At 35.7% G+C, this 27,702-nt stretch overlaps 3 protein-coding genes across 8 annotated transcripts; 2 read left to right on the top strand and 1 right to left on the bottom strand.

Annotated features, from left to right (window-relative positions):
* Window positions 1–12: 12 nt before the first annotated feature.
* On the top strand, window positions 13–27,702 carry LOC126701665 (F-box protein SKIP16). Of its 4 annotated transcripts, none has more exons than XM_050399970.1 (5): window positions 13–399; window positions 1,540–2,262; window positions 3,311–3,529; window positions 4,916–5,022; window positions 8,525–8,768. In XM_050399970.1, exons 1-5 carry the CDS (start codon window positions 196–198, stop codon window positions 8,601–8,603), a joined length of 1,332 nt encoding a protein of 443 aa, XP_050255927.1. In that variant the 5' UTR covers window positions 13–195; the 3' UTR covers window positions 8,604–8,768. The 4 variants fall into 4 exon arrangements, with proteins under 4 accessions (XP_050255927.1, XP_050255924.1, XP_050255925.1 ...); XM_050399967.1 differs by lacking the exon at window positions 8,525–8,768 and adding an exon at window positions 27,459–27,702 and having other exon boundaries at window positions 50–399; XM_050399968.1 differs by lacking the exons at window positions 4,916–5,022; window positions 8,525–8,768 and adding exons at window positions 23,879–23,985; window positions 27,459–27,702 and having other exon boundaries at window positions 50–399.
* Window positions 10,555–12,828, bottom strand: LOC126701667 (uncharacterized). The gene is made up of 2 exons (XM_050399971.1): window positions 12,594–12,828; window positions 10,555–10,857 (listed from the first exon to the last, which is right to left on the bottom strand). Exons 1-2 carry the CDS (start codon window positions 12,743–12,745, stop codon window positions 10,779–10,781), a joined length of 231 nt encoding a protein of 76 aa, XP_050255928.1. The 5' UTR covers window positions 12,746–12,828; the 3' UTR covers window positions 10,555–10,778.
* LOC126701664 (pentatricopeptide repeat-containing protein At1g25360) lies at window positions 12,957–20,054 on the top strand. Of its 3 annotated transcripts, none has more exons than XM_050399964.1 (4): window positions 12,957–13,200; window positions 15,841–15,924; window positions 16,579–16,679; window positions 16,781–20,054. In XM_050399964.1, exon 4 carries the CDS (start codon window positions 17,060–17,062, stop codon window positions 19,451–19,453), a length of 2,394 nt encoding a protein of 797 aa, XP_050255921.1. In that variant the 5' UTR covers window positions 12,957–13,200; window positions 15,841–15,924; window positions 16,579–16,679; window positions 16,781–17,059; the 3' UTR covers window positions 19,454–20,054. The 3 variants fall into 3 exon arrangements, with proteins under 3 accessions (XP_050255921.1, XP_050255922.1, XP_050255923.1); XM_050399965.1 differs by lacking the exon at window positions 15,841–15,924 and having other exon boundaries at window positions 16,781–16,876; window positions 16,962–20,054; XM_050399966.1 differs by lacking the exon at window positions 15,841–15,924 and having other exon boundaries at window positions 16,781–16,876; window positions 16,997–20,054.

The following is a 27,702-nucleotide window of genomic DNA, read 5'->3' on the forward strand; positions in this document are numbered from 1 at the left end:
CGATCAGGACAACAAAACTCACGTTGTTGTTTCTTCAATCTTTCATCACCACTGCACTCCCAAAACTCAGTTAAAGCCCAAAAGGGCCAAAGCATACACAAAACAAAACACTGTTGTCTCATAGCGAAACATGTAAAAAAAAGAAAAAAAAACCACAAACACAGGCACAGTGAAAGCAAAGAGAGAAAGAAAGAGATGGATTTGGAAACAGTGGGAGGTCTAGTCCTACACACAATTCTATCCAACTTAACTCCCAAAGACACAGCCATAGCTGCCTGTGTCAGCAACAAGCTCAAGTCTTCGGCTTCTGAAGACATCCTCTGGTCCAAATTTTGCTCCCAAGAACTCGATCTCAATGAACCCATTGATCCTCTTGGAAACCCCACCCCTTCTTTCAAGGTTAGAGCCTCTTTTTTTGCTTTTTCCCCAATGCCCATTTTGCCATCTTCCCCAATTTTCATTCGTTCATTACTAGGGTTTTTGTATTCCAATTTCTGTTTTTATATTACGTATGTCAATTGGAATGTAAAGCTTTCTTTTTTATCTGGGTAATGAAGTATGAAACAAACAAGTTGAATTCTTTGTTCAATTTCAGTATTTGAAATCTTGAATAAAATGGGGGGGGGGGGGAATTTTGGGGGAAATTGAAAAAAAGAAGAAGTGAATTTGTAATTCTTTTTAGGTGTTTCTTTTTCAGTGTGTATATATTAGAATGGTTTTGACGTTTGGAAAAAAAATATAGATAATTCTTTGTCAAATGACAGCAACGGAGAATTACAAGTATAGACCTCGACTAGAACTTTACTGGCACAAAGTTTATTGGAAGAAATGTTTAACTTTTAAGGGTCCCTTTTTTTTTTTTTTTTAAATGTTTTTTTGATTTCATGGGGTACCCATTTGAGAGAAAAGCTGTTGATTTCATTTTCATCAAATTGGGATTTTTTTTTTGGGTAAGAGTTTAAAGGTGAGTGGGTAGTGGGCGTGAGAAATTGGTTACTGCTTTACTGATATAACTGTAAAATGTGTATGTGGGAAAATTGGTTTACATGACTGCCTGATTAAAATTCGTAAGAGTCAATGCTATATCATCATATATTTCTCACTTCCTTATCTTGAGCTAGACAGACATATTGATTGACCATACCGTCAGTGTACAGATAAATTTCTGGTGGTCAATATGTTTTTAAGTAAGTAATTTGAAGACTTTTCAGTACCTCCCACAAGAAAAGAAATACCTTATTTTCACTTCATAGTCTTTGCTTTTTAAACTTTCAATGAAATTATTTTGTTGGAAAATGATTGTCAAGTACCAAACTGGATATATTGGGGTCTCCCACACAATTGTGAGGGCCATTTTCTGGGTTACATGCAGTAATTTTTATGTCAATGTGCAGTCAACTTCTCTCTCTCTCTCTCTCTCTTTTTTGGTTTAAAGTATTATATTAGTAGTATGCTCTATTGAGTTGTGTTGTATCATAAAATCATTTCAAGAGGTGGTTTTTTTCTTTTCTTGACTTACCTCTACCTGTCTCTCTCCAGGCATGTTATCAAGCATGGCGAGAAGCTTTCAGTATGTATCCTTGGCCGCTTGTCATGCGAGTTAAAAAGTGTTGGGGGAGACTTAAGAACTGGTTGTCCATTAATTTTCCGGAAGCTGAGGCTACACTTCGCAAGGGTGTATCAGAAGTTGAGATTCAAGAGTCAGAGAGGATCTTGAAAGTGAAATTGCCTCTTCCCACGAGGATCCTCTATCGTTTTTGTGATGGTCAAGAAATTAACGCCAAAAAATCTTCAGGAAGTGCAGGTGGAAGTTTATTGGGCCTCATAGGTGGCTATTCATATTATTCCCACTTGGTAAATGTGTTTTTGTTACCTTTAAACGAGGTGGTTTCAAACACGAAGCCAATCATACGACAGATTGGTTTTTCCAGCAGATCTAAGTATATTGTTGTGGCTTTCTCCCATACAGAAACCGAAAAGTTTTTTTTCCTCAACTGTACCACCGGTCAACTCCATGTCGGTACTGTGAATCTTGCCACTGAGGGAGAAATGATTCCATGTGTACCAAATGCATTAATAAGTTCAGTGCATGATTCCAATGGTGATCAACAGCAGGACGCAATGCTGCTATGGTTAGAAGAACATGCACGTCGCTTAGAAAATGGTATGATTAAACTTCGTGAAGAAAGAGGAACCAGAAGTATCAGTCTGTTTCCAGAGGAACCTCCATTCTGTTCCACTGCTATAACCAATGGGGTGAAAGTAAGTCAAAACTTAGAACCTGCATATTTTAGCCTTTTATTCTTTTGTTTTGGCACAATGAGTAAAATAGGAAGTGTAATGATTGATTAATCTGCTGAGGCATATTAGAATGTACAAATTTGGCTTTGTCATATAGGCCCTGGCATGGGAATAATGTTCTCATGGGTTCAGGTTCTTAAAACCTGTTCTTTTGACAAACTTCTTCATTGCCATTGGCTAAAAGGGAGATGATGTCTATGCTGTGTAATCAAGTGGCTTGATAGGACTTCAATTTTGCTCTTTAAAGGCATTTGGTGTTACCTTGGCTGGAAGTGAATTTCAGGCAGGGTGAATCAGAGCTATCTGCTGGTTCCAGCACCATCCCCTCTATATTTATAACTCTTTCTTTGGATAGCAGATAAGAATTGTTCACCTTGCTTCGTGTTACATGGTATATGCTTTAATCGCTTGTTATGGGAATCTGTAAGAAGGGAACTCTTAAAACACGCTTCACCATCTTTGTATGGTTAGCATGTAACATCCACCATGTGCCCTGAAGGGTAGAGAACAGTTTTTACAGGTCAGAATTTTAAGTAGGAGAGGATGATACACACATGAAATGATCCCTTCTGTTAAAGTTTTGAGAAAATTCAATGAACATTTGGGATGGTTTTATGGAGAAAAGAAAGGTCTTCAGTTGTTTTTAAGTTACCGGAATTTATGCTCAGCTGGAGCAGTCCTTGATTATAGTGAATTGAGTCATTTTAAAAGCATTCTCATAAGAAGAAATGTGTGGGATTTTCAACACAACAAGGAGTTGGCTTACTAATACAAAAGAAAAGGAAAGAAAAATTTTAGCTTATCTAAATGCTAGAAGAAGTCATAAGATAATGTTTGGGAAATATGTAAGTATCAAAGAACTACTCTACTCTTTTATCATTGGTCTTTTCTTCTTGTCTGGTAGAAGTTGTTAAGTTGTGATTCTTATTGCTAATTGCATTACCACTACAACTACTGTCATCTCCTCTATTGTTATATGAAAACTAATCACAAATGATTTTCACTGAAGGTTCGTGCTTCTGCGGTGTTTGTTCCAGAGATTGCTGACCTGCAAAATGAGAATGCAAAGTATACATTTTCTTATTCAATCCGCATGTCCCTTCAGCGTGAAGGGTGTGTCATTAATGGAATACCCTTCAGCTCATGCCAACTGAATTGGAGGCATTGGATCATTCGTGCTAATGACCATGTAGAATCTGATTTTAATGCTGAAGCTGTAATAGGAAAGGTAGAAATCTATTTAATCATTTTTTTTTTTTTTTTTGCTTAATTCCCACTTTTTATTTAGTATAAGCTTGATCTGAATGGGCAATCTAATTCTTACCTCTTTGAAAGAATCTTATAGTAATGATAACTTCTCTCTCTCTCTTTGGGTGTGGTTGAAATTAATTCAGACTTAATACTTTGGGGCACAATTGCCAATAATATCATCAAAAACACAATTTTTTGAAATCCACGTGAATCCTAGAAATCTCTTCAATACTCGCAGGTCTGATGCCATGGGTTATAAGATTAATCTTTAATTTATTGTTAATTATATATTTTAATTGTTGAAAAGTATAAGTTATGATTAAAATGATCACTTATTAATAAATGATGGTCCTGTTAGTTACGTTAGTATTTGATGGGTTAGAATTTATTTATTTATTAATTATTATAATGTAGAAAGTTATTGTTAAGATTATTATTAGCTGTATTGTTTTATTTATTTTTTAATTTGAATAATTTGTAGGTAAGATGGTTACTGAAAATTCATTTTTTGCATATAGTTTTGCTTCTTTGCTATCTATTATTGCTTTTAAATTAATTTGAGATATGTTTTCAAATATTTTGATATTTGTTACTTTTTTAAAAACCGAAAATAAACATAAATTATGTCAAAAAAATATAATATAGACCTAAAAATAAATATTAATTAATCAATTTCCATATCCCCTTGTGTTGTGTCCTGGTTTTTTAGAAATTTCCAGGGCACTTTGTCTCGTGTCGCGTCATATTGGTGTTCGTGCTTCCTTGTGTGTAACTTACCAATACAAAAAAGTGATTTACTGGTTAGCAAAAGAGAAGAAACAGAAATGTAATTAGTCTTTTTGTGTTGGAGATGATGTAGACAGCTTGCTAAAATGCTAGATCAGGTGTCCAATGGCAGAACAAAAGTGTACTTGATGGAAGTTAAAAAGCTTAATCGAATGGTTTCTTTAATGGTCCCTGACCAAAATATCTTACATTTTCTATTTGTGAATCAAAATTTGATGAAATTTTGTTGCTGAAACATGGAACTAGTTAACTAGAACAATCCATCAGTTTCTGGTTTGGCCCTGCTCTGGCAGAAGATGAAGGAAAAATTTCTGGTATGCTGAGCTTAGGCAAGTCCCAGCCCAGCCCAGCAAGGCCTGATCAACAATCCTAGTATGAAATGAACCAGGAAAATAATCACTATCATGACATGAAAAATTCACCTTATTCAAAAATATTGATATCAACTTCTTGGTCTGCTTAAAAACCTGTAGGTCTATTGTCATTTATTGATTCATAATATAAACCAAGCACAGCATCAAAGTTAACATTTTTTGACAGTTGTTCAAGATCTGATTTTTGTTTTATATGTTTGCAGTACCCACTATTGCTTCCAGGTGAGAGAGAATTTGTTTATGAGAGTTGCACACCTCTACCAACTTCTTTAGGTTCCATAGAGGGCTCTTTCACATTTGTCCCTGGCAGGTACTCTACATAAAAGCTTCATTTGTTAAACTTAGTTTTCTTAAAATATGGTTCTAGAGTTCTTATGAAATATGAGTCATATATGCTTCTGGCTAAGTGCACTGCAATGACCCTACTTGCTGTAGATGAAAACTTGTGCTGTCTTCAGTACTTCCTTAGGTTGCAGAATTGCACTTATGTGTGATGCAAAATCCGAAATGCGTTGTTTGGTAGAAATATAATGGCAGTAGCCATTCCGTGCCTTGTTGACACCTAAGTGGGTGGTCACACTCCTGTGTTCTTCCTTGTCCAGTCCAGACAAATATTTGAAAAAAAAAGGTGTAATTTTCTTTGGAAAAAGTAAAATCAGATGTACCAATATCTTTATGTTCATGCAAACTAAGGCAGGGAGTTGCACTAGTTATATTGACTTTGTGTGTTTTCTTGCCTATATTTTAATAAGAGATGAGGTTCGAATGGGCTGCATGGGCTCACCATTTTCTTAGAATATGAATTATCAGAATGAATTTGCATGTCAATGGTATAAATATATAGCATGTGCAGATATAATATTATAGAAAAATTACCTATTTAAAGATTTCTATGTCATCTCTTTAGAATTATACAAAAGAGAAATTACCAAATATCTTAGTAGCAACCCATACTTAACAATATATATTATCTGCCAATGGGCTCCAGCTCTAATAGCATGTCCCTTTATTGGGTGGAGGATAAGTTTGTGAGTTCAAAATCCATTGGGTGGATAACATTAAATGTTTTGGGAAAAATATCAACACGATCGATACTTATTAGTTTATGAGATATTAGAATTAAAAAAAAAAAAAAAAAATTCCCCAAGGGATCCACCACGTGCTCATTGAGACATTATTATGGTAGTCTTGCTTGTCCTTTTTCTTTTTTGGGTCTTGGGGTTGGAGTCCTATTTACCTCACTTAGGTGTGGCCCAGTGGTTCTGGTCTTGTTTTTGGGGGTAGGTCTTAAGTTTGAAACTCAGCCTCAGGTGACAATGTGACATCGTTCAGCTCAAGAACTATATCTTCCCACACTAAAATGACTAGATCCTTGGGTGACCAGGCTATGGCTCAAACCCACCTGAGGGAGCACCCACAGCTCCCTTATCATCTAGACCCCTAGGCATTGGTTCCTTGGGGGGATAGAAAGTGGGAGGATAGAAGGTGATAGGAGGATAGAAAAGATTTAATTTTCCCGTGTGTGTTTAGTTGGAGGGATGGAAAACTCCTTTGTTTGGTTGGGAAGAAAAATGAGAGGATGGAAAATATAATTGGTACAAATTTACTTTTATAACCCTATTATATAAAATATTATATTTTTATTATGTTACTCCCAAATATATATATACATTTATAAGCAAGTCAATCTAATTTTTTTAATTACACATTTTTTAAAGGTATATTACACAAATTATGTCTTATAAAAAAACTCTACATACAAATTTAATAAAATTTTCACCTTACCTATTAAAAAAAAAGATTATATATATAAAGAAATTGTTGCACACTTGCACATATAGAAAAATAGAAATAAACAAAAACAAAACCCATTCATTCACATCAACCTTTCGTCTACCTGTGGTCCCATACAGTTCCAGTAACTAAAGCACAGAGAAGACATTGGAGGCACAAGGGAGGAGATCAGTGTGAGATTTTGTGGGTGGCAAAGTCAATGATGTGAAATTTTGTGGGTGGCAAAGTCAACGGCATGAGATTTTGTGGGTGGCGAAGTTGACGATGTAAAATTTCGTGGGCGACGAAGGACAATGGTGGCTTGGCTGATGATCTACGTGGAGGACAACAGTGACTTGCCTCTAACTCAGCCTTGAGTTAGATGGACAGTCTAGACTCTAAGGGGAATATGTGTCATTTCAGGATTTGAGCTTTTTCTCTCCTCTGTTTTCTTCCCGATTCGGAGAGATGAATTTTTGTGGGCCCAGGTGATGTGTTTTCTCCACTGTTTTCTCTCCCTTAAGTTTTCTCTCCTAACCCAAACAGGGAAAACAACATTTTCACTCCCATTTTTCTCTCCCCCTTGTTTACCCTCCCCTTTTTTACTCCAACCAAACAGGGCCTCAATGTGTAGAGAGTTATTATAGCCATGCTTAAGTAGCTATGGTTTGTTGTCCCCCTGTATTTGATAGTCAATGGGGAAGAGGGGATGTGTTTGGGGGGGGGGGGGGGGGGTGTTGTGGAATTATCTTTTAGCCAAAATGAAAAGAAAAAGGAATCTAAACTCTTCTTAAAGGACCCAAACTGAACAGGCTCTAGGCATTTGATCTTAGCCACGTAAATAGCCATGTGTGACTTGGGTTTAACATTTATGTACTCTAGTCCTTAAAGGGTATTGACTAGAGTTCATTGCAAGCCAAGCGAATGGAAAATCTTGTTAAGGTATTGATTAAAATTTTCTGTGAAAAATTGGGTGAAATAGACCCACTATTGACTTAGAGGAAGTGTTACTACATGCTAATTGCGAGGTGCTTTTTACTTGATAAGTTCATGACTGGGAATTAGACCTTTTAAAGTACTTTTTTTTACTTGGACTGTGGCCAAGGGAAAGATTCTTGGATAATCTGAGAAAGAGGAATAATTGCGTTGTTAGCCGTTGTTGCATGTGCAAGAATAGTTGGGAATCAGTGGATCACTTTTTATTCACTGTACTTATGCATATATAACTTGTGGACTTTTGTGTTTAGCTTGATTGGTGTCTCTTGGGTGATGCCTAAGCAAGTGGTGAATTTGTTGGCTTGTTAGAAAGGGGGTGTTGGTTGGCATTGGGCAGCGGTTATTTGGGGGCTAGTTGTGTATCATGTGGATTATTTGGAGAGAACTGAATCTTCAAACTTTTGAGGGGCAGGAACATACCATCCTTGAGTTGAAACAGTTCTTTTGCTTTCTTTGTTTGACTGGATGACTGCCATGAGTGGTCTTTTAATTCTTAGAATTGTGTTCTTTTGCATAATTATTTGACTTTCCTTAGTACACTGCCTGTGTGCCAGGGGAGCAGCATGTACTATTTTTATTTCTTTTTAATAATAATTTCTTTACCTATCCACGCGCGCGCACACACAAAAAAAAAAAAAAAAAAAAAAAAAAAAAAAAAATTCCATAAGAATCTGTTGCACTGTAAAACAAGGGTACAACTGTACAAGTATAAGCAGAGTTATGGGTTATATCATTTCATGTGATTGCGATTTTAATTGGCTGATCTACGTAGTACAGGTTTGCGAATCTTATGCATATGCTTACTTTACTAAGGGAAGTTTCTTATATTTATTCCACAATCTAATCAAAGTCTATAATACTAAGTGTCCTAAGGTTATGAACAATGGCTTGATTCTATACATATTAATGAGAGAGAGAGAGAGAGAGATGCAAGTGAGGTGTATAATGGTTGCCAATTCAGCAAATTTCCACAATAGCAATTAGAAGAATTCAACTGTTTTTAAGAATGTGAAATTGAACTTTTGTTTTGGTCTGTTCCTTAGGTTAGCAGACCCAAAAGGTGCTCCATTTGAAGTTGAGGTGGCAAGGTTCCCCCTCCAGTTACCAGACTACATTTTCTGATAACCAGTCTTCAAGGTTGAAGTTCTTTGTGTGGCAACTCAGTTTGATGACCTATCATGTGTTGTTTGTTTATAATTATGTAAAAATTGTATGGGTTTTTCCTGTTCTGTAATGCTTATAATGTGCTACTTTATGCTTATATATGATGAAAGGTCTTGTTTATAATATTGTCCATGTTTCTTAAAGCCAAGTTAACACCAAAAGATAAAGGGATTACTGACTAGGTTAAATTGCACTATGTAAGATCGTTATGCCAAGAGAATGTGAATATTATGTAAGTTATATTTATATCGATCTGATCGCTTCAATGTTAGAAATTTCTCATGTTTTACAATGCAATCGAGTTGACAGGGATGGCATATGTTCTGGTCACTTATCCGGATTGACCCATGATCTGGATGCCTATTTTCTGACTCTTGTATTCTATCATATATAAGAAAAGTAAAAATGAGGATTGGTGGAAATTGATATCTTAGGAATTTTTTTACAGGGAGTATAGGAGCAAATGTAGCCAAGTGGATTTGGATTGTGAATCCACCATTCGCGGGTTCAATTTCACCCATAAATAACCTAACTAATAACCCGATTGATTGACAAGAAATGGATGCTAACCCCTCTTTAGACAAGGTCAGATATAATTGAAGCAACTTAAAACATTTTACAGATTTTTAGTTAGGCTAAAACCAATTGCTTGGATGGCATTTGCCCTTTCTGAACAAGCTGCTCAACCTACAAAATATTATGTCATATTCTAGCTTGGCTAACACGGATAAAACAACAAATTCTTCTGAAGTTGTCATCAAAATATGTTGTGCCCTCTCCCCTTTCTTTCAATGAAGGAAACACTTACTACTTCCCATGAACGCTGGTAGTGCTTTGGGTTTTGTAATTGAAAAATTAACCCAGTGACCAAAATAGCTTTGTATTCAGCTGTTATCTTCCAAATGCAATCAGGAACTTGATGGAGTCAGGATTTGACTCTTCTTGACTTGAAGAGAGCAAATTTTATGATGCGAATTTTAATAAAATGAATAATCCATTTTTCAAAGTTAAATTCAACTCATGAATAGAATGACTATTAATAGTTAGATGTAAAATTCTATTATTTTGGTTAATATAGACTCATAAGATGCTCAAATCGTGATTATGTTAAAACTATATAATGAACATTTATGTACTTGAAGAAATTTGAAACTTTCGTTTACAATTTAAAGCCGAGATTTAAGTTTTTAAAAGGAAGTTTCACACATATAAATACTTAGATTTTATCTTAGAATTAAAAAAAAAAAGAAAAAAAAGAAAAAAAAAAGAATATGGAAGAGGGATGTATATGCATTAGTTAATTTTGTGGCATACAGTTTCCACTATATCGTGAGCTCTCCCCAGACAACATGATCTCATCAAAGAAATCGAGATTATTTTTTTTCACCAACCCTTCTAAAATTCTGGATTAATTTGTTCTTAATTGGTTAAGAGAAAACCAACTAGGATAAATGAATGTTTAATGCCTGAATGAGTAGTTGATGGTTTCTTTTGCTTTTTCTTTGGCAACAAACTGTGTAAAAACAAAAATAGAGTGATAATTTATATAAACAAAAAGTTGTGATTTTTATGTTTGTTTGTAAATGTTTTTTGTGCAACCAAACATAAGATTAGTTACAATATTTTTGCTAAATATCATTGATTATGTGATTCCATTTTAATCATTATTGGAGTGTAGGACATATTAGATTTGATTTTTTTTTTTTACTTAGATTTTCATAGTGAATGTGATTACAATGTGACTCAATTAACTTAAACTCATCACTATTATTAAGTGAAAGAACAACTGAAATCGATCACGTGAATAATTTCTACTCGAACACCTTGATTAGCCCATCCTGACAGCCTATTTACAGGATGATGTTATAAAGAACACTAAAATTAAAATCAAGGGAGAAATGGCACGTGCTTTTCAAAATAAGTAAGGCCTTCTTTGTAAATACATATCAATAATGTAGAGACCACAGAGTCTACTAAAACCAGAATTAAGATAATTTAAGTGCATACAATATACCCGAACATTTCAACAAGACTATTTCTAAATAAACCATAAAATATTTTGAAAAAAAAAAAGGCAAAAAGGAGCAACTAGGTAACTCACGTAGACAACACCAGGCTCCCTATATAGACACATTAGTGTTTGTCCTCCTTGGGAATGTCTTTTGGAGGAACCTTTGTTTCCAATTCCTTGGGAACTGCCTTCTCCGCTGACCTGAAAGATCCATCAGTCGTATTAATGTCTATTTAGATGGAACTTACAACCAACTCCTTACAAATTTCATAGCAAAATAAAAATAAAAACCCTTATATACAATGAACAAAAGAATGAGAGCAATTGGAGAATGGTGTGGCTACAATAAGTTAACACCTACAGAAATGTCAAAACCAGTCACTGAGCACATTAGGAAGACCCAAGTGGAATTTTCAGTCCCAAAAAATAGTCAAAATCATCTAGCTCAAGTTTCATTTTGCCATGTCTAATAATTATTGTAATTTGTAGCAGTATTGCCCAAACATGCAAATGCAAGGGTTGGCTGGACAAGTCTTCTACAATATACATTAAAAAAAAAATCGTACCAAATGCACAAAAAACTCTCCACTTTTGCAAAGCCTAAGAAAGGTGTTTGGTAGGCAAGCTAACCCAAAACTTTTTTTTTTTTTTAATTTCTTTGGTAGAGTTTGATTCCTGGACTCAATCCTGCAACCTACTGCTTTGGGTCGAAAAAAGTAATACATGACAAAAAATAGCACCATATCAAAAGCCAAGTAATTGTGTAATTGATGACTGCGTTTTTACTGTCCTCCATTTGCAAATTATGAGCACTTATGCAACATAACCACAAAGAAAGTAATGCAAGGGAAAATAAGAACACAAATAATTCTTGTCCACACCCATGTAATTCTTTTCATGGAAGATGTTCAATAAGTATCCAGAATTGCACGTCACTATTCCAAGAGGTTTGCAAGAACAATCAATTAAATGGACACAAAAAATAATTCTTCAGAAACATCTACCATAGGAATTGAAGCAGTCAGACTTGTTGGAGGCAGGCAGTTTCGTAAACCTACTCCAAAGTCCAAACCATCATCAAAGGCTAATTTACTAACCTCAACTTGCTTAGCAGTCAAAGAAAAATGCACAAGAAAAGTTGCTTGTGAACTATAGAAAAATCCAACATCAGTAAATAGTCATTAACTGGAGCTGGAAAGTGCATTGTTACAACACCCTATTGCTTTTGAATCTGTCTTTTTCTTTCATGCGGTACCATTCATGGTTACTATTCATACAACCCCTAAATACCATAAAAATCACTCCTTTTATTTATTTATTTATTTATTTATTTTTTTTTTTACAACCAAAATCAAGCCCTCTCTTTTATCTATCAAATAGCCATAAAACAACTCAATTAAACCATCTTATAATTCCTAGTTGCACAACCCAATAACCCTTTCTTGAACAATCCTAAACCCAGCACAATCACACATAGACAAATATCAGATAAACGGCAAGATCTAAACTTTGTTTTTTTTTTTTTTTTTTTTTTTTTTTTTTTTTTTTTTTTTTTTACAGGTAATAAGGGTAGTGTTATTGATAAAAATTTAAAACAAAAAGACGAAAGGGTTCGCGATGATGAACACGAAAGAAGCAAAGAACAACAATCCAATCAAACAGAACCTAAACCCCATAAATGGCTGCTATCTCTTATGGGAAAATGGTGCAATGCTAAAGAATACTAACAAGCAACATAAGCAAAATCACATACATCACTGGAAAATAAAAAATTTTATTCAATACCCCAAAAGCAATGTTTCCCCACCTCACCGAGTCTCGATATGAATGTAATTAATGGGTCCAATTAATGGGACCCAGTAAGAGCAAAAATCCAATATGCACAGATCATATTGATAGATAGATATAGAGAGAGAGAGAGAGAGAGAGAGGTGTACTTGGAGGCAGAGGCGGATTCTTCTTCGAGCCAATGGCGGATGTGCTTGACGTTGCGCCTAAAGATGGTGGCAGATTTTTTGACATCGCTCCTCAGCAGTAATATCACTGCACTCACACCGGCCACCGTCAGTATCAAGTTCGTCAATGCCATTTCGAAGCTCTTCCTCTTCCTCTTCTTTTTGATACAGAGCTACACAAACAGAAACAGAAACAGAGAGAGAGAGAGAGATTCGATCGGGGTTTCAATTAATAGATAGGGGTGGTAGGGTTTTAGTTTGGTCTTAAACGGTGTCGTTTTATGGATTTTTAATAAAATAAAAAAAGTCACCTAAACGCCACCGTTTCTCTCTCTCTCTCTCTTTTAATTTTTACTCGTATTTGAGAGAGAATTGCAGCAATGAGTTTTCGGAACGATTGGGTTGCCGCTAATTGTTTCGGCTGAAAACCCAAATTAGCCTCAACTTCAGGAAATTATTTACCGAAATCCCAGCCTATATATTATGTATCTCATCAGTCTTGGTTATTTCACGGTATTCACTTTTCTTCTCTGTTATTGCTCTGTTGCTCTCTCCGATTATCGTCGTCGTTCTGCATCACGATTTTCAGGTAAACATTCTCCATTACCCATCTCTGAAATAATTATTATATTGATTTGGGTTAAGATTGTCTTGAATTTCTACTGCTTTTGCAATTAAGAGTGTATTTTATATATACATAGAGAAGCATATCTGAAAGAAATAATGTGTGTTTTAATTGATTGTTGTTGGATTGAAAAACTGAATGAGTTGAACCCACCCAAGCTTAGTGCTCTATGAAATCCTTCAACTGATTAGGCTTTGTTGTATTACTTAGACTTTAGCCTCTGTAACAACAGCAGAGTTTTTGTAGCTTTAGAAGTGTACCAAGTTCTTTTCCACGAATTAATGCAACTCTTTGAAAGTGGAGATTAAGAGTAAATATGTAGAAGATAGTGAGGATCAAGCCATAATACAGTCACTGTTCTAAGCATCAGTTATGATTTTGGGGAGATTAACTGGTTTTCAATTCCCAATTTCATCTGTTTTCTGTTTTGGAATTAATTAGATAATGAAGGGATTGAACTTGAGTAATTGCTAGTTTTCAAGGAACTTAAGCTCTAGATTTTAACTACATATGATTTGATCAAGACATAGGTTGTTAGCTGATGCTGTTAAAGGGGAGTTGGTTACTCATATACTTTTTCAGTTTTTGGCAGCTTAGAATTATAGTCTATTGTGGCTTTGGTGTTTGCTCTCATTGGTTTAATTGCAGACTGCAAAGATCTATAAATAACAGTATTGGTTGCTGGAAAGGGTCAGGGGGAAGGTTGCTCTCATTGGTTTAACTACAGACTGCATGAGCTGCCATTTAGGCTAGAGCTCATGGCCCTCTCTGTCTGATTTATGATATCTCTAAATTGTTGGACATGGTTGCTGTAGCTAGTTAGTAGCTCACATATAGTACTCATGTAGTTGGGCAGTTCCCTTCCCTTTGTTTCCCCCTCTTGGCAGAATATGTACTTGCCAAGAAAAAAATTGAATGAATATACTTTTAATTTGTGGGCAAAGTGCATTACTATATATATTCTTCTTAGAATTCATATCTTGGAGACAATCGGCTTCTGGTTGCCATTTGGGTGTCTTCTGACACAAGCAAAATGTTACTAGAATTCATTTTTCTTACTATTATATAAGGTAGTCCTTTTAGGTGTCTTTTCTTTTCAGCAGTTGATATGTTGTAGACCTTGAGGTAAATCAAAGAATTGAGATTAGGTACAGAGAGTGCAGACAATTCTATTATGCTTATAGAGGAAGGGTAAAATGTTATGGTGTTTGTTTTGCATTGAATTTCTTGATATTCAGACTTTGGTTTTACATTTTCCAAAATTTTCTATGGTGAAGTGACAGATGATTTCCTGACTAGAGTGTGCCAGCAAGACATGATTTAATAACTAGATAGATGACTTCCTTGGTTTGACCATGGTTTAGATTCCAAATGCTTATTTTATTCTATTGACTGTGAATGCATGATTTAAGTTAGTTTTATTATTCTACTTAACCTTTACTCTTAATGAATTTTCTGAAAAAATTCATGTTTTCCCTTTAAACTTGTGGCAAATTGCTCACTGCCCCTGAATGTTAAAGGACAGTCTACCCCTGGAAATTTTAACTATCAAAACAAGTTAAGGCTCTTAGCTAGATGCCATTCTGGATGCCTTTATGAAGTTTCTACTGCTTTTGTAGGTGGGACTTTTTTTTTTTTTTTTGGTTGGGGATTTGGGGGGTTGGGGGGGTGGGGGGGGTGTGTTGATGGATTTATGTAGGTTAGGTATCATGTTCTGAATTTGGCCTATAAGAAACTGAGCTTATAGTACTCTGACAGTAGTATTATTTCCATTTTGTATAAGGTGCTCCTAAAGTAATTTTTACTCAAGAACACATCCACTGTAAGGTGCTCTTTAGATAAGTTGTCTTTGAGCCTACCTAGGGTGCTCACTTCCCCTGAATGTTATGGGCAGTCATGACAACTAGGTAGATACTTTTGTGGGCCTTTGTTTTATGATAGATACTTATTTTGATTTATCCAGTTACATAATTTTAAATGTTTACTCATTTTCTTTATTGTGATTTATTTAATTTATTGCTATAATATTTTAGGTGATATTCCTATGGATTACAAATAGCTCGATCCAATTGTGGGTTGTAAACAATATTTTTATTATTTTTGTTTTGGTGTTTTGGTTTTTAATTTTTCAGATAAGAACTTTTTTATTATTATAATGGATTGTCTAGTATTGATATTGTTGGCAATTAACATTTTAATATAATTATTTTCCCAATCATTTTAATTTCTTTTTCTTGATGAGTTATTTTTAATATTTTAAATTTGATAAACTTCTCTCCATGAATTTCAACAACGAAAACATCATTATTGTTGTTGTTATTAATGTAATTGTTAGGCTTAATTACATATTTTCAATAATAAAAAACACTAATCATAGGAAAAATGACAATATAACCTTCAAAAAATAGTTAAAGTCCTTTTTTGGAATTTACACTCAAAACAGCTATTTTTAAAACAGCTTATCCAAATGCTTAATATGGCTTTAAAAATAGAAAACTCATATTTTCACATTTTTACCAAACACTTATCTGTGGTTTTTAAAATGGAGTTTTTAAAACGCACGTTTTGAAAACGCTAATTTTGAAAACACACCTTTTGAAACAGCTTATCCAAATAGGCTTAGTTTGAGAAGCTGAGCCTAAACAGGAGACCCGACCCAAGCTCACCTGACCCAAGCTGTGCCTCTATGTATGTGTTTTTTTCTCTCTGTGTTTCTTTTTGTGTCTTATGAAGCAAAACCCGTTTGTACTATATATAATTAAAAAAAAAAAATTGATACTTATAATTAAAGGTCATGTGAAATCTTTAGAAGGGTCCCATGATGTTCTTATTCTCATTAGCAAACAACCCATTTGTTGTAAATTAATGTCTTAATGCCCCCTCTTCTTGTTTTTTGTTTCTGCCTCTAATAACTTTTTAAAGTTCTGGTCTTGATGGGGGGCTAGCTGAGTGTTGAGAAAAGAGATGAAAGTTTTTTTTTCTTTTCTTATAGACATACTGTACGTACTAGTTGTAATAGTCTTATGCAGCAGAACCTGTTTGTACTAAAAAAAAGTAATGGATTTTTATGATTAAAGGTCATTTAGGAATAGATGAAGCACCCGCATTAGCATGCTAATAGGACATGGTATTAAAATGTAGGAGAATATGATAAAATTCATGGTCATGTGAAATCTTTGGAAGCCTAGCTCCCCTGATGTTCTCATTAGCAAACAACCCATTTGTTGTAAGTTAATGTCTTAATGCCCCCTCTTATTGTTTTTGGTTTCTGCCTCTTGTAACTTCATAAAGTTCTGGTCTTGTGTTGAACTTGACATGTTCCATGTTTTCTTTTATCTCCAGAGGTCTTTGGTGGAGTTAATTTGCAGCTTTTTTTATGCATCATGAACTGGGGTTGTAATGTACCATGGGCCACAGCCTAGTATTTATTGAGGCCTAAGCAGGTATACCTGATTATAATTTGATGTTTCTTTAATAGCATGTGTACATAATTGATAATTCATGTTATTGAATGGTATTCTGCTCCCATCTATGGTTTGAACAGGTTTTTGTGGCCAATCATACCTCCATGATTGATTTCATTGTCTTAGAACAGATGATTGCATTGCTGTTATTATGCAGAAGCATCCTGGATGGTTTGGTAAGTGTTAACTGCCAAAATTTGCACTTAAATTACATTCTTATTGTAAATAAGTTATAGCAGTTTAACAATAACAACCATGAAGCAATGTTGCCTATCTTGGGTGTTGTTCTGACAAAGTGACAAACCTGCCATGTTGGGACTGGGACTGGAAGAGAACCATGACTTGCAAGCTTTCTAAACATGAGAAACACATTGGACATCCGTACGGTGGCCAATCGTTACGCCGCACAACTGCAACTATGTTGCTCCCAAAGATCAACCTCTTACTGCATAGCTCAAACCATCCATGCCCATATGATAGCTTCTGGGTTCAAGCCACGTGGCCACATCCTCAACCGTCTGATGGATATCTATTGCAAATCATCCAATATTGCCTATGCTCTCCACCTGTTCAACAAAATTCCTGAACCAGATATAGTGGCAAGAACGACGTTGATTGCTGCATACTCTACTGCAGGGAATCTAAAGTTGGCTCAGGAAGTATTTGGTGGAACCCCACTCAGTACACGAGACACGGTTTTTTACAATGCAATGATCACAGCTTATTCCCATAATAATGATGGTCATGCTGCTATTGAACTCTTTCGTGACATGAGGCGAGACGACTTTAGGCCTGACAATTACACTTTCACTAGTGTACTTGGTGCCTTGGCACTAATAGTTGAGGATGAAAAGTATTGCCAACAGATGCATTGTGCAGTGCTAAAGTCGGGAACAGTTTTTGTTACTTCAGTGTTGAATGCGCTTATATCCGCTTATGTTAAGTGCGCATCTTCACCATTAGCATCATCGTCTTTAATGATGGGTGCAGCTAAAAAGTTGTTTGATGAGATGCCTAATAAGGATGAGTTAACATGGACAACAATGATTACGGGGTATGTAAGGAACAACAATCTTGATGCAGCCCGTGAAATTCTTGATGGGGTGACTGAAAATATCGGGGTTGCATGGAATGCAATGATTTCAGGTTATGTGCACCATGGTTTTATTCATGAAGCATTAGAAATGTTTAGGAGGATGCATTTGAAGGGGATTCAGCATGATGGGTTTACCTACACGAGTGTAATCAGTGCTTGCGCTTATGCTGGATTGTTCAAACATGGAAAGCAAATGCATGCTTTCATTTTGAAAACAGAAGAGAAACATGAACCAGAATTTTCGTTGTCTGTGAATAATGCATTGGTTTCACTATACGGGAAATGTGGTAAAGTTGAAGAGGCAAGGGAGATTTTTAATAAGATGCTCATAAGAGATCTTATTTCATGGAATGCAATCTTGTCTGCATATGTTAATTTAGGGCGCATTGTGGAAGCTAAGTCCTTTTTTAAGGAGATGCCTGAGAGGAACCTTCTGTCATGGACAGTGATGATATCTGGTTTAGCACAAAATGGGTTTGGAGAGGAAGGTTTGAAGCTGTTCAACCAAATGAGAATAGAGGGTTTTGAGCCATGTGATTATGCATTTGCAGGAGCAATTACATCTTGTGCGATGCTTGGAGCTTTGGAGCATGGACGTCAGCTCCATGCTCAACTAGTTAAGTTGGGGCATGATTCAAGCCTCTCAGCTGGAAATGCACTTATCACAATGTATGCTAGATGTGGCATTGTTGAGGCTGCAAATTGTGTGTTCCTTACAATGCCTTGTTTAGATTCGGTATCTTGGAATGCCATGATTGCAGCTTTAGGACAACATGGACATGGTCTCCAAGCAATAGAACTTTTTGAACAGATGTTGAAGGAAGATATAGTACCTGATCGAATAACTTTTCTCACTATTCTCTCTGCTTGCAGCCATGCTGGTTTAGTCAAAGAAGGACATTGTTATTTCAATTCAATGCGTGGTTGTTACAATATAACACCGGGTGAAGATCATTATGCTCGATTGATTGACTTGTTGGTTCGAGCTGGGAAGTTTTCAGAAGCAAATGATGTGATTGAATCAATGCCTTTTGAGCCAGGTGCACCAATTTGGGAGGCTCTTCTTGCTGGTTGCCGAATTCATGGGAACATGGATTTAGGGATTCAAGCTGCTGAACGACTCTTTGAACTAATGCCACAACATGATGGGACCTATGTACTTTTGTCAAACATGTATGCCACTGCAGGCAGGCAGAATGATGTGGCTAAGGTACGGAAATTAATGAGGGACCGGGGTATTAAGAAAGAGCCTGGTTGTAGTTGGATTGAGGTTGAAAGCAAGGTTCATGTGTTCCTGGTTAATGATACTGTGCACCCAGAGGTGCAAGCTGTGTATAATTATCTAGAGCAATTGGTACTTGAAATGAGAAAACTTGGTTATGTCCCTGACACAAAGTTTGTGCTGCATGATATGGAGGAAGCACAAAAGGAGTCTGTCTTGTATACTCATAGTGAGAAGCTTGCAGTTGTTTTTGGGCTTATGAAGCTTCCTCTAGGAGCCACAATTAGGGTTTTCAAGAACCTTAGGATTTGTGGGGATTGCCATAATGCATTCAAGTTCATGTCAAAAGTAGTAGGGAGAGAGATAGTTGTAAGAGATGGGAAGAGGTTTCATCATTTTAGAAATGGTGAATGTTCTTGTGGCAATTACTGGTAGCTGGATATTTTGTCAGCCAATTATCTTTGCGAAGTTACAATCAAAGAGAGAATGCCCTATTCCTCTTGTTCTTTTTGATAGCCCCAAGGTGGTAATTTATAAAATGGTCATTCTTGCCAATTATGGATCGAACTGCTGAAACACATAATTACCCCCAAACTACTTTTGGAAGACCACCCAAAGGACGATGCATGAGTTTTTCACTTCTGTCTGGATTTTCTTTTACAAAAGATGTTGAAGCTCAATACTGCAAATACATAAGTGTTTTGGATACCATAGTGGTGTGCTCCAAAAGGTTGATATACCATTTTTGTTTTGACGTTAGGAAAATAATATAATTGTTGGTTAAGCCACTAATTTTGAATATGAAATTTGTTGATATTGCCCTGATGGCAACTGTACTCATTACATTAAATAGGTGACTTATTATAAAATTTCTCAGAAAGTTATAACAGTCCTGCCAATCAGCTAGAGCTCAATGCACTTCTTTCTCCTGTAATAATTTGTTGGAGGGTGAGGTCGAGGGTTCAAGACCCATCGGTGCATGTGTAACTTACCAATTCAAAAAAGTACTAACAGTCGCAGTAATGATTTATGGTTACTGTCTTGTGTGTTTCTCTCAAAAATTGCAGTCAAGTACAATAAAATTTTCATTGATGCTTTTTTTGGAACAGGCTGAAGCAAGGAGTTGCTTATAGCTCACTATTTATGTGTGCATTTTTTTTTTCTTTGGTTAATTTTATATGCATGCATTGAAAGAATCCCTGCATTTTAGATAGGGTGGCAAAAGATGTTGGATGTGTTTATTTTGGGGCAAGGCTTTGCCAAAGATCAATCTATCTGATATTCATGTTTTTGTTTCATATTAGAATTATCATATGGGAGATGAATTCCTTGTTTCAGCTAGGATCTAGGTCAATTGCATTGAGGTGCACCTTAGCGTTTTGTCTTGGATTTTCATGTTTGTTGGTATGCTGCAGATGATACTGTATTCTTGGATTATGTGCTCTGTTTGCAGGCAATCCTTCATAATGCATGCTGCGGCTTGCAGCTCATGACATCCTGGGCTGTTGTGTGCAATGTTTGGTACTTGGAGCTGCAATATATAAAACCTGGAGAGACAGCCATAGAGTTGGCAGAGAGGTATGTTGCATTAAGTAATTAGAACTATCTCATATTTTGAAATAGCTTTTGTTAAATGTAAGTGTTCTTTTGCAGTTCTCCTATGTCATAAAAAAAAAGAAAAAGAAAGTGTCCTTATGCAGGCTTTGGGACATAATTTCTGTTAGAGCAGGTCTCAAAAAGGTTCCTTGGGATGGATATCTAAATTACTCTTGCCATAGTCCAAAACATAGAGACAGAAGTAAGTCTAATCCCTTTCTCCTGCACAAGTGAATAGAATTAGAAAGATCAAATAAATCTACCTTGTGATTGTATGGCTATTGTTGACCAAAGCAGCAGATCTAAGTATATTGTTGTGGCTTTCTCCAATACAGAAACCGAGAAGTTTTTTTTCCTCAACTGTACCACCGGTCAACTCCATGTTGGTACTGTGAATCTTGCCACTGAGGGAGAAATGATTCCATGTGTACCAAATGCATTAATAAGTTCAGTGCATGATTCCAATGGTGATCAACAGCAGGACGCAATGCTGCTATGGTTAGAAGAACATGCACGTCGCTTAGAAAATGGTATGATTAAACTTCGAGAAGAAAGAGGAACCAGAAGTATCAGTCTGTTTCCAGAGGAACCTCCATTCTGTTCCACTGCTATAACCAATGGGGTGAAAGTAAGTCAAAACTTAGAACCTGCATATTTTAGCCTTTTATTCTTTTGTTTTGGCACAATGAGTAAAATAGGAAGTGTAATGATTGATTAATCTGCTGAGGCATATTAGAATGTACAAATTTGGCTTTGTCATATAAGCCCTGGCATGGGAATAACGTTCTCATGGGTTCAGGTTCTTAAAACCTGTTCTTTTGACAAACTTCTTCATTGCCATTGGCTAAAAGGGAGATGATGTCTATGCTGTGTAATCAAGTGGCTTGATAGGACTTCAATTTTGCTCTTTAAAGGCATTTGGTGTTACCTTGGCTGGAAGTGAATTTCAGGCATGGTGAATCAGAGCTATCTGCTGGTTCCAGCACCATCCCCTCTATATTTATAACTCTTTCTTTGGATAGCAGATAAGAATTGTTCACCTTGCTTCGTGTTACATGGTATATGCTTTAATCGCTTGTTATGGGAATCTGTAAGAAGGGAACTCTTAAAACACGCTTCACCATATTTGTATGGTTAGCATGTAACATCCACCATGTGCCCTGAAGGGTAGAGAACAGTTTTTACAGGTCAGAATTTTAAGTAGGAGAGGATGATACACACATGAAATGATCCCTTCTGTTAAAGTTTTGAGAAAATTCAATGAACATTTGGGATGGTTTTATGGAGAAAAGAAAGGTCTTCAGTTGTTTTTAAATTACCGGAATTTATGCTCAGCTGGAGCAGTCCTTGATTATAGTGAATTGAGTCATTTTAAAAGCATTCTCATATGAAGAAATGTGTGGGATTTTCAACACAACAAGGAGTTGGCTTACTAATAAAAAAGAAAAGGAAAGAAAAATTTTAGCTTATCTAAATGCTAGAAGAAGTCATAAGATAATGTTTGGGAAATATATAAGTATCAAAGAACTACTCTACTCTTTTATCATTGGTCTTTTCATTCTTGTCTGGTAGAAGTTGTTAAGTTGTGATTCTTATTGCTAATTGCATTACCACTACAACTACTGTCATCTCCTCTATTGTTATATGAAAACTAATCACAAATGATTTTCACTGAAGGTTCGTGCTTCTGCGATGTTTGTTCCAGAGATTGCTGACCTGCAAAATGAGAATGGAAAGTATACATTTTCTTATTCAATCTGCATGTCCCTTCAGCATGAAGGGTGTGTCATTAATGGAATACCCTTCAGCTCATGCCAACTGAAGTGGAGGCATTGGATCATTCGTGCTAAAGACCGTGTAGAATCTGATTTTAATGGTGAAGCTGTAATAGGAAAGGTAGAAATCTATTTAATCATTTTTTTTTTGCTTAATTCCCACTTTTTATTTAGTGTAAGCTTGATCTGAATGGGCAATCTAATTCTTACCTCTTTGAAGGAATCTTATAGTAATGATAGCTTCTCTCTCTCTCTTTGGGTGTGGTTGAAATTAATTCAGACTTAATTCTTTGGGGCACAATTGCCAATAATATCATCAAAAACACAATTTTTTGAAATCTACGTGAATCCTAGAAATCTGGCAGGTCTGATGCCATGGGTTATAATATTAATCTTTAATTTATTGTTAATTATATATTTTAATTGTTAAAAAGTATAAGTTATGATTAAAATGATCACTTATTAATAAATGATGGTCCTGTTAGTTACTTTAGTATTTGATGGGTTAGAATTTATTTATTTATTAATTATTATAATGTAGAAAGTTATTGTTAAGATTATTATTAGCTGTATTGTTTTATTTATTTTTTAATTTGAATAATTGTAGGTAAGATGGTTACTGAAAATTCATTTTTTGCATATAGTTTTGCTTCTTTGCTATCTTTTATTGCTTTTAAATTAATTTGAGATATGTTTTCAAATATTTTGATATTTGTTACTTTTTTAAAAACCGAAAATAAACATAAATTATGTCAAAAAAATATAATATAGACCTAAAAATAAATCTTAATTAATCAATTTCCATATCCCCTTGTGTTGCGTCCTGGTTTTTTAGAAATTTCCAGGTCACTTTGTCTCGTGTCGTGTCATATTGTTGTTCGTGCTTCCTTGTGCGTAACTTACCAATACAAAAAAGTGATTTACTGGTTAGCAAAAGAGAAGAAACAGAAATGTAATTAGTCTTTTTGTGTTGGAGATGATGTAGACAGCTTGCTAAAATGCTAGATCAGGTGTCCAATGGCAGAACAAAAGTGTACTTGATGGAAGTTAAAAGGCTTAATCGAATGGTTTCTTTAATGGTCCCTGACCAAAATATCTTACATTTTCTATTTGTGAATCAAAATTTGATGACATTTTGTTGCTGAAACATGGAACTAGTTAACTAGAACAATCCATCAGTTTCTGGTTTGGCCCTGCTCTGGCAGAAGATAAAGGAATAATTACTGGTTTGCTGAGCTTAGGCAAGTCCCAGCCCAGCCCAGCAAGGCCTGATCAACAGTCCTAGTATGAAATGAACCAGGAAAACAATCACTATCATGACATTAAAAATTCACCTTATTCAAAAATATTGATATCAACTTCTTGGTCTGCTTAAAAACCTGTAGGTCTATTGTCATTTATTGATTCATAATATAAACCAAGCACAGCATCAAAGTTAACATTTTTTGACAGTTGTTCAAGATCTGATTTTTGTTTTATATGTTTGCAGTACCCACTATTGCTTCCAGGTGAGAAAGAATTTGTTTACGAGAGTTGCACGCCTCTACCAACTTCTTTAGGTTCCATAGAGGGCTCTTTCACATTTGTCCCTGGCAGGTACTCTACATAAAAGCTTCATTTGTTAAATGTAGTTTTCTTAAAATATGGTTCAAGAGCTCTTATGAAATATGAGTCATATATGCATCTGGCTAAGTGCACTGCAATGACCCTACTTGCTGTAGATGAAAACATGTGCTGTCTTCAGTACTTCCTTAGGTTGCAGAATTGCACTTATGTGTGATGCAAAATCTGAAATGCGTTGTTCGGTAGAAATATAATGGCAGTAGCCATTCCGTGCCTTGTTGACACCTAAGTGGGGTGGTCACACTCCTGTGTTCTTCCCTGTCCGGTCCAGACAAATATTTGAAAAAAAAAAGGTATAATTTTCTTTGGAAAAAGTAAAATCAGATGTACCAATATCTTTATGTTCATGCAAACTAAGGCAGGGAGTTGCACTAGTTATATTGACTTTGTATGTTTTCTTGCCTATATTTTAATAAGAGATGAGATTCGAATGGGCTGCATGGGCTCACCATTTTCTTAGAATATGAATTATCAGAATGAATTTGCATGTCAATAGTATAAATATATAGCACGTGCAGATATAATATTATAGAAAAATTACCTATTAAAAGATTTCTATGTCATCTCTTTAGTATTATACAAAAGAGAAATTTCCAAATATCTTAGTAGCAACCCATACTTAACAATATATATTATCTGCCAATGGGCTCCAGCTCTAATAGCACGTCCCTTTATTGGGTGGAGGATAAGTTTGTGAGTTCAAAATCCATTGGGTGGATAACATTAAATGTTTTGGGAAAAATATCAACACGGTCGATACTTATTAGTTTATGAGATATTAGAATTAAAAAAAAAAAAAAATTCCCCAAGGGATCCACCACGTGCTCATTGAGACATTATTATGGTAGTCTTGCTTGTCCTTTTTCTTTTTTTGGTCTTGGGGTTGGAGTCCTATTTACCTCACTTAGGTGTGGCCCAATGGTTCTGGTCTTGTTTTTGGGGGTAGGTCTTAAGTTTGAAACTCAGCCTCAGGTGACAATGTGACATTGTTCAGCTCAAGAACTATATCTTCCCATGCCTAAAATGACTAGATCCTTGGGTGACCAGGCTATGGCTCAAACCCACCTGAGGGAGCAACCACAGCTCCCTTATCATCTAGACCCCTAGGCATTGGTTCCTTAGGGTTTGCTTGGTTGGGGAGATAGAAAGTGGGAGGATAGAAGATGATAGGAGGATAGAAAAGATTTAATTTTCTCTTGTGTGTGTTTAGTTGGAGGGATGGAAAACTCCTTTGTTTGGTTGGGAAGAAAAATGAGAGGATGGAAAATATAATTGGTACAAATTTACTTTTATAACCCTATTATATAAAACATTATATTTTTATTATGTTACTCCCAAATATATATACATTTATAAGCAAGTCAATCAAATTTTTTTAATTACACATTTTTTTAGGGTATATTACACAAATTATGGCTTATAAAAAAACTCTACATACAAATTTAATAAAATTTTCACCTTACCTATTAAAAAAAAAGATTATATATATAAAGAAATTGTTGCACACTTGCACGTATAGAAAAATAGAAATAAACAAAAACAAAACCCATTCATTCACATCAACCTTTCGTCTACCTGTGGTCCCATACAGTTCCAGTAACTAAAGCACGGAGAGGACATTGGAGGCACAATGGAGGAGATCAGTGTGAGATTTTGTGGGTGGCAAAGTCAATGATTTGAAATTTTGTGGGTGGGGAAGTCAACGATGTGAAATTTCGTGGGCGACGAAGGACAATGGTGGCTTGGCTGATGATCTACGTGGAGGACAACAGCGACTCGCCTCTAACTCAACCTTGACTCAGATGGACAGTCTAGAGTCTAAGGGGTATATTTGTCATTTCAGGATTTGAGCTTTTTCTCTCCTCTGTTTTCTTCTCAATTCGGAGAGATGAATTTTTGTGGGCTCAGGTGATGTGTTTTCTCCCCTGTTTTCTCTTCTAAACCAAACGGGGAAAACAACATTTTCACTCCCATTTTTCTCTCCCCCTTGTTTACCCTCCCCTTTTTTACTCCAACCAAATAGGACCTCAATGTGTAGAGAGTTATTATAGCCATGCTTAAGTAGCTATGGCTTGTTGTCCCCCTGCATTTGATAGTCAATGGGGAAGAGGGGAGAAGGGGATTTTTTTTGTGGGGGGGGGGGGGTGGGGGTGTGGAATTATCTTTCAGCCAAAATGAAAAGAAAAAGGAATCTAAACTCTTCTTAAAGGACCCAAACTGAACAGGCTCTAGGCATTTGATCTTAGCCACGTAAATAGCCATGTGTGACTTGGGTTTAACATTTACGTACTCAAGTCCTTAAAGGGTATTGACGAGAGTTCATTGCAAGCCAAGCGAATGGAAAATCTTGTTAACGTATTGATTAAAATTTTCTGTGAAAAATTGGGTGAAATAGACCCACTATTGACTTAGAGGAAGTGTTACTAAGTGCTAATTGCGAGTTGCTTTTTACTTGATCAGTTCATGACTGGGAATTAGACCTTTTAAAGTAGTTTTTTTTACTTGGACTGTGGCCAAGGGAAAGATTCTTAAATTGGATAATCTGAGAAAGAGGAATAATTGCGTTGTTAGCCGTTGTTGCATGTGCAAGAATAGTTGGGAATCAGTGGATCACTTTTTATTCACTGTACTTACGCATATATAGCTTGTGTACTTTTGTGTTTAGCTTGATTGGTGTCTCTTGGGTGATGCCTAAGCAAGTGGTGAATTTGTTGGCTTGTTGGAAAGGGGGTGTTGGTTGACATTGGGCAGCGGTTATTTGGGGGCTATTTGTGTATCATGTGGATCATTTGGAGAGAACTGAATCTTCAAACTTTTGAGGGGGAGGAACATACCATCCTTGAGTTGAAACAGTTCTTTTGCTTTCTTTGTTTGACTGGATGACTGCCATGAGCGGTCTTTTAATTCTTAGAATTGTGTTCTTTTGCATAATTATTTGACTTTCCTTAGTACACTGCCTGTGTGCCAGGGGAGCAGCATGTACTATTTTTATTTCCTTTTAATAATAATTTCTTTACCTATCCACGCACAAAAAAAAAAAAAAAAAAAAAAAAAAAAAAAAAAAAAAAATCCATAAGAATCTGTTGCACTGTAAAACAAGGGTACTAGTATAAGCAGAGTTATGGGTTATATCATTTCATGTGATTGCGATTTTAATTGGCTGATCTACGTTGTGCAGGTTTGCGAATCTTATGCATATGCATACTTTACTAAAGGAAGTTTCTTATATTTATTCCACAATCTAATCAAAGTCTATGATACTAAGTGTCCTAAGGTTATGAACAATGGCTTGATTCTATACATATTAATGAGAGAGAGAGAGAGAGAGAGATGCAAGTGAGGTGTATAATGGTTGCCAATTCAGCAAATTTCCATAATAGCAATTAGAAGAATTCAACTGTTTTTAAGAATGTGAAATTGAACTTTTGTTTTGGTTTGTTCCATAGGTTAGCAGACCCAAAAGGTGCTCCATTTGAAGTTGAGGTGGCAAGGTTCCCCCTCCAGTTACCAGACTACATTTTCTGATAACCAGTCTTCAAGGTTGAAGTTCTTTGTGTGGCAACTCAGTTTGATGACTTATCATGTGTTGTTTGTTTATAATTATGTAAAAATTGTATGGGTTTTTCCTGTTCTGTAATGCTTATAATGTGCTACTTTATGCTTATATATGATGAAAGGTCTTGTTTATAA

Source organism: Quercus robur, chromosome 10 (assembly GCF_932294415.1).
Source record: "Quercus robur chromosome 10, dhQueRobu3.1, whole genome shotgun sequence".
NCBI lineage: Eukaryota > Viridiplantae > Streptophyta > Magnoliopsida > Fagales > Fagaceae > Quercus > Quercus robur.

What these genes read in the sequence shown, in the direction of transcription:
- LOC126701665 (XM_050399970.1), top strand. Translation starts at nt 196, where the DNA reads ATGGATTTGGAAACAGTGGGAGGTCTAGTCCTACACACAATTCTATCC. An exon ending in ACCCCACCCCTTCTTTCAAG is followed by an intron (nt 400 to 1,539) that starts GTTAGAGCCTCT and finishes GTCTCTCTCCAG; the next exon opens with GCATGTTATCAAGCATGGCG. An exon ending in TTCACATTTGTCCCTGGCAG is followed by an intron (nt 5,023 to 8,524) that starts GTACTCTACATA and finishes TCTGTTCCTTAG; the next exon opens with GTTAGCAGACCCAAAAGGTG.
- LOC126701667 (XM_050399971.1), bottom strand. Translation starts at nt 12,745, where the DNA reads ATGGCATTGACGAACTTGATACTGACGGTGGCCGGTGTGAGTGCAGTG. An exon ending in GAATCCGCCTCTGCCTCCAA is followed by an intron (nt 10,858 to 12,593) that starts GTACACCTCTCT and finishes TGGATCTTTCAG; the next exon opens with GTCAGCGGAGAAGGCAGTTC.
- LOC126701664 (XM_050399964.1), top strand. Translation starts at nt 17,060, where the DNA reads ATGAGAAACACATTGGACATCCGTACGGTGGCCAATCGTTACGCCGCA.